We start from the raw sequence: 11,930 nt of genomic DNA, 5'->3' as shown, positions 1-11,930 counted from the left end.
AGAATTCATAAAGGTAAAGAATTCACAGAAAATGTTTATTTAAATTGCAAATAGTGTGCTTAAATGAAGAGACTGCAGTCTGAGCGGAAAAGAGAATGGAGAAGGATGTTAGGAGTATGCCACTCTAAACAGTTAGGAACCACTGATATACAGTCTAGATAATAGGTCATACCCATGATATCGAAAATGAGCTCAGATTCAATGCAAAAGTAGTGTAACATTACAATAGAGACGGAAATATTGCAATACTGTAAACAATTACTTTCAAATGACAGAAACTAACTAAATATTAAGTGCTACATTTTGGTAGTAATTTGCAAATGAAAGCAAAACCCAGGATGGTAATAAATAAATGGCTGTAAGTAACTGTCAGCTCTTATCTATGGTTTTCTAATGTTGTCACTAATGTTAATTGAGAAGAAGTTTTAGATAAAAAATTTTTTCAAGTCCAGTTACATACAAACATTACTAAATTAGTTCATTTAAATTAAAAACATAATGAGTCACTAAATACCACACAGATATCCTTTAAAACTATTATTAAAATGAGAAATTACATCGTGAAAGACTTATTTTATCTTTGCCATAATCACAGTAAATAATATTTGACTGGACATTTTTCAAGACACTTCTAAACAGCTTAAAATGACATTTAAAGGCTTAACTAGGTTAGTTAGGGTAACTAGGCAGGTTATGGTAATTAGGCAAGTTATTGTATAATGATGGTTTGTTCTGTGGACCATTGGAAAAAAAATAGCTTAAATGGGCTAATAATATGACGTTAAAATGTTTTTATTTATTTTTTATTTTTTATAAAAACTGCTTTTATTCTAGCCAAAACAAATAAGACTTAATAATAAGTAATATTTATACTATACTCAATAAATAATAAAACTGCAGAAGAAAAATATCAGACATACTGTGAAAATTGTATTGCTCTCTTAAATGTATTTTGGAAATATTTAATAGAGAAAAAATTAAAAGGTTTCCCAGAGGTGGCTTGCAGCAGGAAGAGCATCTGCTGTGTAAAACATATACTGGAAAAGTTGGTGGTTCAATCTGCTGTGTCGACTAAGATTAATAATGGGACTAAACTGAAAAGAAAAAGGGGGGATAATAATTCTGACCTAAGTGTGTGTGTGTGTGTGTATAACGTGGATGTGTGGGCACTTTAAGGCAAATTAGCCAACATTAGTTGTTTGAGTTATTGTGTTTTAAAAAGTCCCCGCGTGTTTTGAAAATGTTCTTTCGCGTTCCAAATGGAACCACGTAACTCTGACATCATCAGTGGCTAATTAACGCTGACTGAATCAAGCAGAAACTCTCATTGCTTCTTTCGACGACTAGTAGTTCAGTATTTACTGCGATTCCACACAACGGTGATAAAATGGCCTTTTCAAAGTTAATTTCCCGTTTAAAGAAAGCGTTCGGTATCAAGCGTGCACACGAACCACCCCGTGAGCCACTCGCATCCACCGGCAACATGACAGAAAACCACCGTCATCCGATAACCGATGACCCGCCCCTCTTCCAAGCCTGTTTCCCCAGAAGAGCTACTGTTGATGGTAAATTAGGTTTATGAATTTTAATTACTAAAACAATGCTAAAACACACCGAACATGTCAGAGTAGCTGTTTAAAGATAAGAAATAAAACTGACTAGAAACATTTAAGAATTTTAGGTAGTTTCTTAAAAGGGACAGTTCACATAAACGTGAATATTCTGTCATAATTCACTCCTAAAACCTGTTTCAGGTGCTTTCTTGTGTTGAACACAAATACTGACTTCCAGTATTTTGAGTTCCTACAGTGAAGTTTAATGGCTGCTGATTTCAGGAATATTCTTCAGAATAGGTCTATTTTTGTGTTTAAAAGAAGAAATTCATAATTAATTGTATTTATGCCTTTAGATATATAGTTTAAACATACTTTTTTATTGCTAATTATCACTTCAATACAGAAAAACTGCAAGATTATAATAAAATACATTGAGTGATGTCTTTGCAAATTAACTTCAAATATCTAGTCAAAAGAGTTACAGAATCATATTAATGATATTCCTTCCCCTCTTTAGATCCGCTCCCTGCACTGGAGATCCATGACCTACAGGACGAGCCGATCAGTAGCTCGAAATTCTTTCACACTGCTGTGAACAATCTGGAGCTGGAGGTTCTCCAACCTTCAATTCCTGATGCTCCAGCAGAAGAAGACTTGGACTCCACTGTGAAATCTGAAGTGAACAGCTTTGAATCTCCAGTGAGCCAGCAGTTCTCAACAGATGGCATCTTTGAAGCGTTCAGCGGAGACTCTGTGCAGGTTGACATTGACTCTGCACTGGATGAAGACTCGGAGTCTTCACTGAACCAGAAGGTCTCACAAGATGACTCCGCTGATGATTCTGCTCTGAGTCTTACAGCAGATGATGAGACCTGTTTGGACAATAGTAAGTTTATTGCTAGAATTCATAACATTTGTTTAGGCTTATCAAACATTTTAAAATTATACAGTTGAAGTCAAAATTATTCGCCCTCCTGTGATTTTATTCCATTTTCAAATATTTCCCAAATTATTTTTAACAGAGTAAAGAAGTTTTCACTTCCTTCATTTCCTATAATATTTTTTTCTTATGGAGAAAGTCTTATTTGTTGTAAACTCTTTTATTTGGTTTATAATTGAATAAGATTTTGTGTCCAGTCAGCTAAATGTTCTTCTTTTTTAACAGATGACATCAGCTCCCGCTACAATCTGGGAAAGCAGCTCGGTGAAGGAGGTTTCGGCTCTGTTTTTGAGGGGATCCGCATACAGGATGGTCTGCAGGTATTCATTTCTGTAGACTCAAATTCTTTGATGAAGTTCACTATTTAAAGAACATCATCAGAAACATGCTTTCATTGTTTTGACTTTTCTGAGAATTCAAATTGATGAAACCTCTGTTCAGGATTTGAATGAAATGATCTGGATGCACATGTTAATTGTTCGCTTATTTCTTTAAACAGGTGGCTGTTAAATTTGCCCAAATGACACCACGTATGCAAGATCTCTGCTCTGTAAGTACACTACACTTTCTGTTTTTCTCTTCTCAGTCACTGTGTTCAACTCAAAATGTCTTATATTTAATATTAGACAACAGGCTGTGGTTAAAAATCCATGTTTGAAAACCAACATTATTATTTTGTTTTCAGTCTCATGACCAGCCACCTCTAGAGATCACCTTGGCAAGTATGGCCAGCAGTGGCTCCAGGTGTGCCAATATAATTCAGCTCCTAGACTGGCAGGTCTTCAAAGACCATTATGTCATGGTCATGGAGCGGCCTACGCCAAGTATGGACCTGGAGGCATTCCTGCAACTCAACGGAGGCGTCCTCACCGAGCAAACGGCACAAACTATCATGGGCCAAGCTGTTCATGCTGCCAATGTTTGCTGCTACCGGGAAGTATTCCACAGAGACATTAAGCTGCAAAACCTGCTTGTAAACCCAAACACACTGGAGGTCAAACTGATTGACTTCGGCTGCGGAGATTACATGATGGAATCAGCATACTCCACCTTTTCTGGTAGGTGTTATAAATAGGGTTGTCAAAAGTATCGACTTTGGGACTGACATTTTAAAAATGTCCAATTGAACGCTGTTAAACACCACTGATTGGCCATTGGTGTTCACATGCTCAGCAAATATGACTGTGATGAGTGTCAGTATCGATACTTTTGACAACACTAGTTATGAATGTACATAAGCATTATTAATATACGGTTTAAAAGCTCAGTAATTAGCACACCTGAAACCCATCTGGTATATATATCAACATGATGCTGACACAGAGATTTAACTAAATGTCTCTCCTCCAGGCACAGAAGCGTACATGCCGCCAGAGTTTTACAAAAGAGGATGTTACCATGCCAAACCAGCAACTGTCTATTCTCTTGGGGTTCTTCTCTTCACATTGCTGCATGGAGATTTCCCAACGACGTATGACCTGTACTACCTGGAGCATGACTGGTCCAAATTTACCCTCTCTCAAGGTGAGATGTTCATCAAAGAACAAGTTGAAAATCAGTTTATTAATAATAATAATAATAATAATAATAATAATCTCACCTCTCCTTTTGTTTTTCACAGAATGCTGTGATCTGATGTGGGCTTGTCTGCAGCAGATTCCAGAGCACAGAATTCTTCTAGGACAGATGCCTTACCACGACTGGTTCATGCTGGAGTAGCCAGTTGACACCTTTGCTGTTAATATATAGTGTCTTGTTATTGTATTATTCACTTCTTTATTGTTACAGTTGTTTTTGTGTATGTCTCTAATAAAAATATATATTTTTGAACTCACTTGTGATGTGGCTTATATTGTGATCTAGTCCCAGTGACAAAAATCTGGCATGAGGTTTGAACAGCATCCAGTCATTTATAACACACACTGCAGTTGCCACTGGCGTCATTAAGGCACACTTTTAGAACTACACTTTTAAAGAATACAGTCCAGCGCTGACCCAAAGCCTAAACATATCAGTCACTGCGACATCAGCAAATCATCCATATAAAATTCCAATATTTTACTGTGAATTCAGAACTGTTTTTAGAAATGTTTTAAAATACAAACATCGTAACATGAGAATGTGACATTCAGATGAGTCTGTGAAAAGGCCGAAAAATGCTGTACTATTTATGTCAGGCCAGTAGTTGGCAATTTCTCTTTATAAAATACACTATGTGCCTGCAAACATATGATGTTTATAGTTTTGTTGTATTGTTAAGTAATCTGTAATCTACACTTACATGCCATGTAATCTACAAAGAAAACATTTTAATTTAAATCTGTAGCATTTTCAAAAACTTGGTCTTTCAAACCAATTTTCAAAGGTTTGTTTTCAGGCCTCTCAAAATGTTTAACAAAACAAAACAATAAAAGTTTCTGATTTAGTTAAGACATACATCATGCATTGGTTTTACTGTTAATGTTAAGTAAACACAAACAGTTCAAGTATTTATAAGTAATCATGTTACATTTGAATTACAGTAATTACAACATGAACAAAGTAAACAAGTGTGCCAGTATTGGCTCTGAACTCAACCTGTTGTTCCTGTAGAAACATCCCATCATGTTCATACTGAATGTGAGTGATTTGCCAGTCCCCCATCTGCAATTCAAAGTCAGGGTTTTAGTCATGATGATGAAAAAGCATCCAACAGACCATAAAAAGCTAAAAATGCTTCTTGGGTTGCAGTTACAGATCAGATGAGCCATCAGTGAACTGTTCTTTAAAAACCATGAGGAGTTCTGGACTCTTGGGTTATGAATGATGTAAAGCACAAAGACTAACCTGAATGTGTTTCCCATGATACCAGCACATACTCTCTTGGGAGCAAATGCTGAACTACATCCTGAGAGATGATATACTGGACCTGAGAAAAGGGAGTGGAAGAGGCAGTAAATTTAATTTTGCCATTTAACACAAGGAAATATGAGGCTTAAGGCGCTTACTGGTGTTATTTTCAAGAGTCAAAACTATAAGTGTGATTTAGCTTTAGTTTTTTATCATATATTAAAATATGTCCTGTATACTTCATCCCTAATCAAACATACACTGCAAAACTTTCTTCTTGGTCTCTAAGTAATTAAAAGATTGGGAAAAAACAAAACAAAGTAAAGTGGTTGGGAGTAAGATTCATTAAAACTATATATTGTTTTGGATGTTACTTTTGTGTATTTATTTTCCTCACCCTTCTCTCTCAGCTTCTCGCTCCACTCTTAGTTTTCTTATAGGTTCAGTTAACCGTCCATCATTATTATGATGGTGCCAGATCAACGAATCCCCGGATGAGTCGCGGAGATTTAAAGCTGCTAAAGATCAGTGTTTGGTGTGCGCTCTGCCTCGGCATACCTTTGGGTGCCACGCTGTTGCATTTTCTGTCATGCTTAGGCTATTAGATGATTTATTATTTTTATTATTATTTGTTATTTACTGTGGTAATTCGAGTTTACTTGTTAAACTTTGCTGGGTTTGAGTAAAGGCTTTGATGGTTGTTGTGTGATTCTAAACTGAACCTTATGACCTTCTTGTAAGGTTTGTTTTAGTTTAGATTGATTTTTTTAGGATTAGTTTGAGTTTCGCCCCCTGTGTAGTTTTGAGTTTGTAGTTTAATTAGTTTACATCGGGTGTCGTGACTGAAGATATAGATTTTATTTTCATTATTTATTTTTGTCGCCTAGTTTAGACATTAGATTTAAGGATTGTTTTGTTTTGTTAATTTCTTTAATTTGGCTTATCATTGTTGTTTTCGTTTAAAGACAATATTGTAAATGTTTATTTCTTTTTCTACTATTATTGTTACATCTTTTGTTTAAACCATTGAGTAAAATGCTTAAATTCTGAATCAATTCCTGCCTCATCCTTAATCTGTCGCACACATTACATGTGTCTCACCTTAATGTTACAGCATTCCTTTTAAACATCATAAACTCACAACAACAAGAAAAAAATATAGTCTTGTTTTCACAAAAAGATGTCAACATTAAGGCAGCTTTTCATTAAAACAAAATATGAAAGTGCAAAAGCAAAATAAGCTTGTTTTTATATTATTTTGCGTGTTTTTAGGAGAAAATCACTTAAACCTAACTTTTTTGTAGACTGTCAAACTTTTTACAATGATTATGAGAAGACACAAACTAAAATATAATTCAGTGTAACAACAGATAATAGACCTAAGAATCTTATCAGACATATTTAAAACAAGAATCATTTGATAACATGTTCGTAAACTCTATTTTAATATCATAGTTTAGCACCAAAATACTAATAAATTATTATTTGAAATTTTTATACTTTCCACTATTCTTCAAACTACTAAATTTTGCTACTTTGTCTGCAAAAGTGTTTAAACAAAAAGGTTTAAAACCTTAAAACTAGGGCAGGAAAAAAAATCACTTATTATTTTATATATTTTACTAAATGTAGTTCAAATAAAAAATCTGTTCAAAACCAAACTGTTAAATGTGTGTTTACTGTTTATTTGAAAACAGCTTTAATAAATGAGTCTTACCTCAGTGACCTGGTTGTCTCCAGTCATTAAGTGCAGTATGGTCTGTCCATCTACTGTTGTGATCTGCTGAATATATGCTGCCTCCTCCTAAGAAGCGTTTTGTCAAAAACATGCCTTTAAAACCTGAATTTATATTACATTTATACATTTACCACTTTATAAAATCTAAACCACCTTGCATTAGATACAATCTCAAATGTAATACTCTTCTTTGTGATTTTCCATAACCACCCAACATTAAATACAGGCTGTGAATGAGAAAGTCAGAAAGACTTTGATCCAGACCCACAATGGTGTGTTCCTGACCCAACGCTTGCTGTAACCTCTCTGGGCTGATGACCGTTTGACCCGCCTGCAAATCTATAAATCACAAAAGAAGAAATATAATGAAACAAAGTAACAAGATGTGTCTAATAAACAGACCAGGGCTGTGTGACTACAGTAATAGAGTGGAGGAACTATGTGTCACCTTGTAGGCCAATCGGCTGCTAGCATAAAACTGGTTCCTTCAATAAAATCCCCATAAGATTTTCCCATAGACTTCTCGAAGATTGCAAATAATTAGCTCTGTGTTCAAACACAGTTCATTACACTTACACGTTTTGTCCAACAGGATAATCCTCACACGACATATTACGACATTATACATATCACGACATTATACAGACCTACAGTACATGCCTTTTGGATAGTTTCTCAATGAGAAATACATTTGTTTTGCTTTACAGTTGGTGTATACGTTTTCAAACATGTACTGTACTGTTTTAGAAATGTGCCTATATTTTCTTATCATAAGACATGTTTAAATAAGAGTATTGCCTGCGTGCACATAGCCCATTAACCGTAGTGAAAACCTAGCTATGACTGTCAATTACAAATCCCATATTCTTTTTTATAGACGACAGAAATGAGGTCTATCAAAAAGTCTATTAAACCGCTGCAAATGTGGTCATGGATAGAGAACATCAATATTCTTTTTTGTTATGAAGTACTGAGAAAAGCAGCCCATACAGTCACATATGATATACGTTCTAAGGTGAGTATAAATGAGTTTCAGGAGGAGTGTAAATATTGCATTTATAATTAAACATTTGTTCAGATGAAGAAAAAAGACAAAAAATCATTAGATAGTGAATATTTATATATATTTTACAAATTTATTCACAACTTTGTATTACTGAAAGCAGGGAAGAGACAGTGTCCTATGGTAAGCAGAATCTTTATTAAATAGCTTTATTTAAATAAATGATACTCTAACCCTGATGAAACAAATGAATCTGTCATAATGGTCCCTACTAGTCATTATCTACACACAATATGAAGGCCCAATAAGAAAAAATACAACAACCTATATAAAATATGATTTATGAAAACACTTCCACCAAATAACAGACAAATCCAAATGTCCAACACAAGCTGTAAATTTAAAGCGGGTTGCATTCCAGACCAGTTCAGCTCGAAGACGTATAATGTCTCTGATAAACAAATAAAATCATAAGTGGGATGTATCTGATGTGTTTTGTGTCGTAAAATAAAGTGTGAAAGTATCTTGAGTTTGTGGTAGCAACAAACCTTATTTAAGCGATTTAACCAAAATCACATTTTAAAAAACCCATTGACTTTGGGACAAGGGAACCGGAACTCGCTTCAGGATTTTTGCATAAAAATTGACGTCATAGTTCCTCCACTCAATTATATTCATTCCAGGACTTACTCTGCAGTGTGGCTAAAGTTTCTTCATCGCTGTTGATGATGATGGTCTGCCGTGAGGGGACGGAGCGAGCTTTACGGGGAGACAGCTCCTAAGTGTGAAGCCTCTCCATGTGAAACTTCAGATGTCCGTTACGGTTGAACCTAAAAATTATTTATGAGAGTTTCAATATGAGGGGCAATGTGTTTCTTTGTTTAATTTGGGGAAACATTTATGATTGTGTCTGTATTAATAATGTAAACAGTACAAATTCTAAGATTTGCTAATTTATTTGAATGATTCTTTCTCAGTTGCTCACCTTTGGCCGCACACCTGGCAGGAGTAAGACTTCTCGTTGGTGTGTATCATCATGTGACGTCGCAGGTCTTTCATGTTTTTAGAGGCAAAACTGCAGCTGGTGCATTTATGAGGCCTCAAATATGCATGCAAGGCCATGTGAGTCTAGGATAAAAATATATATACACATTTATATTTATTATACACAGGCAGAGACTTTAATACAAAGCTACTTCACCTACACTTACGTTTTGTCAGTCTGTGCGCTTTTTTAAACACAATGTTATATTAAAGTTCCTTCATTTTGTTTTGCAAGTCAAATGATTTACACCCATTTGCAACAGATTCTGAATCTTTTCTCAGAGTGTCTGAAACAAATAATTTAAGGATCCTGTCTCTATAGCTACATTCAGAGAGGGTATTATTTTCTGAAATCTGAAAAATCTTTTCCTCATAGGGATAGATATGCAAATAATAAGTTACACAATAAGTTACATATCAATATAAATGCGGGGCGAGGCGATGGATCCCGATGCCAGCTCAGCACCGTGAAGTTTGTCGGCCATCTGCGATGGAAGATGGCATCGACTATCGGCACAACCCCAGCGTCTGGGGTCGAAGAGTGTTTCACTTCATAATAAGTCTCAGTTATTATAAATGAGTTCTTCCTGTGTTGCATTGTGAAGTGGCACAAAAGGGCTTTTTACCTGGGTAAAGACAAACAGACATGATCAGAAAACATTCCACCAATTTAACTAAGGCATAATTGTTGACAGGCATTGAATTGTTAGAAAAGTACTGCAACTTCAATAGATCAGAGTCATTTATCCCACTTGTACTACAGTTACCACACCTAAAGCCTATAGTTTTACTGTGATGAGATTTCTGCCATTTGTGGTCTATGAAACAATTGAAATCATTCAGCATAGTGCCTGCCTGGAACTTCTTTAGCTGTTTGCTTCCATAAAAATTAATTGCAGACCTCAAAATGTTCATTAGCCAATCAGAATCAAATATTGAACAGCCCTGTTTCATTATTGGTAATGAAAAATTGCAAACTCGATTGAGCAAATCATACATTCTCATGCATATCTTGTCAGGGAGGCATGGTGTGATCTATAGTAAATCTCTGCCAAAAGCCAGAGGGCGCTCTCACAGAAACCCCAAATGCCCATAAAGAAACCCAGGAAATACCACTAGCGCTTGTTGAATAAACAGAATATTGTACTATTTTGAATTCTCTGAAGCTACAGAAATTTAACATGCAAAACATGAAATAGGTTAGGACCTTAAATAGGTTGTTTACATACCTTTAAATCAGTGTTTCTCAACCACGTTCCTGGAGGACCACCAACACTGCATGTTTTGGATGTCTTATTTGTCACATCCATTACAGGTCTTTCAGTCTCTGCTAAAGAGCTGATGATCTGACTCAGGTGTGTTTGTTTAGGAAGATTTGGAAAATGTGCAGAGCTGGTGGTCCTCCAGGGACGTGGTTAAGAAACACTGCCCTAAATGGTCTGTAATGCCGTAATTTCAAGTGCAGCCTTTATTACACAAAGTTTGAGAAGTGATGCAGCTGTCATTATCACAGAATGATTATTTCTTTGTCATTATCAATAGATTAAATCTAATCAGAGTTTTGCATAGCTTATCAGTGTACAATAACTCAGTGTAGTGTGTAGTAAAAGCTACTGCATCTGAACGCATGTGCTGGATGTTTATTAGAACCAGCTTTACTGAGAAAATGCACAAATTATTGTCTGCTATTAATCGTCCAGCCCTATCTGAAGTATAAACAGTCCTAATAATTAAAAACATCACTCTCCGGTGTGTTTAATGGCGATGTTAAACACCAGGAAGTCTTCTTTGCTTGTTGAATACTTGCACTCTTCACATTTGAAAGGTTTGTCGTCGGTGTGGGACAGCTGATGATTGAGCAAATGCTTCTTGTCATTTCAGGACAAGAACTCGCAGAACTCACACTTAAACCTGACAAAGGATCACAGATAGAAAGAGATACTATGACTGTTCATCAAACAAGTAAACATTTTTATAGAGAAACAAACATATATACTTGTCCAGACATCTCACTTACAGGCTGTTGCCACTGTTTTCTTTGTGTGTGAGAAGATGCATTTTGAAAGTGTACCGCTTCTTGAAGGATTTCCCAAACTGCAAAGCAACACATTTACACTAGTGTTAACATAGTAAATGAAAAGCAGTGTTTCCTGACTGTGTCAGAGCTGCTCTACAGAGAATCACTTCCTTCAACAATTACTATTATATTGAAGGGACTGAATCCTCATTAAACCAAAGATAACAAAACAGGCATTCGGTGGAATTGAACATGTCTTATGAACTCAGCTTTTTTCCCTCCAGAGTTTATTTGCAGCATTCAAAAGCGTTACCTTGTCACACATGTGTGGTTTCTCTGTGCTGTGTGTCTTCATGTGTTGTGTCAGGCGTTTCTGCATGGGGTATACTCGACTGCAGATGGGACATGGAAACTCAGACACTTTGGAAACCTGTGAAGGGTTGAAACAAGACTGTTCTCGCATGAAAAACTCTGACCCCATCAGACTGTTCAGAGTTAGTAATATATCATGTCAATAAAATAAATTTTTAAATATTATTTCTGCATCTTGAATCTTACCACATCTATCTTTCGGCTTCTAAAAAGAAGAAACAAGAACACTGTAATCAGGTGTGAATTTTATGAATATGTTTTGTAATAACATGCAGACATTTTATTTAATTTTATATATAAATATATATACACACACAGTTGAAGTCAGAATTATTAGCCCCGCTGTTTATTTTTATTCCCAATTTCTGTTTAACAGAGAGAAGAGTTTTTCATCACATTTCTAAACATAATAGTTTTAATAACTCATTTCT

At 35.5% G+C, this 11,930-nt stretch overlaps 2 protein-coding genes across 4 annotated transcripts in view; one reads left to right on the top strand and one right to left on the bottom strand.

The window, feature by feature from the left end:
- Positions 1–21: 21 nt before the first annotated feature.
- LOC110438804 (serine/threonine-protein kinase pim-1) lies at positions 22–4,329 on the top strand. Its single transcript, XM_021478556.3, has 7 exons — positions 22–1,565; positions 2,074–2,442; positions 2,722–2,816; positions 2,996–3,046; positions 3,182–3,554; positions 3,847–4,020; positions 4,118–4,329. Exons 1-7 carry the CDS (start codon positions 1,388–1,390, stop codon positions 4,213–4,215), a joined length of 1,338 nt encoding a protein of 445 aa, XP_021334231.2. The 5' UTR covers positions 22–1,387; the 3' UTR covers positions 4,216–4,329.
- Positions 1,915–11,930, bottom strand: part of LOC137496355 (uncharacterized) — a 27,588-nt gene continuing 17,572 nt past the window's right edge. Inside the window, exons 9-22 of one of the 3 annotated variants that reach the window (XM_073910384.1) lie at positions 11,686–11,704; positions 11,441–11,557; positions 11,128–11,204; positions 9,525–11,021; positions 9,278–9,397; positions 9,052–9,194; positions 8,757–8,896; positions 7,328–7,402; positions 7,043–7,129; positions 5,323–5,404; positions 5,074–5,139; positions 4,332–4,498; positions 4,097–4,231; positions 1,915–2,428 (exon numbers count right to left, since the gene is read on the bottom strand). In XM_073910384.1, coding sequence (XP_073766485.1) covers positions 11,541–11,557; positions 11,686–11,704 — 36 coding nt within the window. In that variant the 3' untranslated portion in view covers positions 1,915–2,428; positions 4,097–4,231; positions 4,332–4,498; ... (8 more) ...; positions 11,128–11,204; positions 11,441–11,540. Of the gene's footprint in view, positions 2,429–4,096; positions 4,232–4,331; positions 4,499–5,073; positions 5,140–5,322; positions 5,405–7,042; positions 7,130–7,327; positions 7,403–8,756; positions 8,897–9,051; positions 11,022–11,127; positions 11,205–11,440; positions 11,558–11,685; positions 11,705–11,930 lie in introns of all 3 variants that reach the window. The other 2 variants (XM_073910388.1, XM_073910387.1) reach the window with 2 other exon arrangements.

The sequence above is a fragment of the Danio rerio genome, chromosome 8 (assembly GCF_049306965.1).
Source record: "Danio rerio strain Tuebingen ecotype United States chromosome 8, GRCz12tu, whole genome shotgun sequence".
Taxonomy (NCBI): Eukaryota; Metazoa; Chordata; class Actinopteri; order Cypriniformes; family Danionidae; genus Danio; species Danio rerio.
This window is presented reverse-complemented; position numbering and strand designations above follow the sequence as displayed.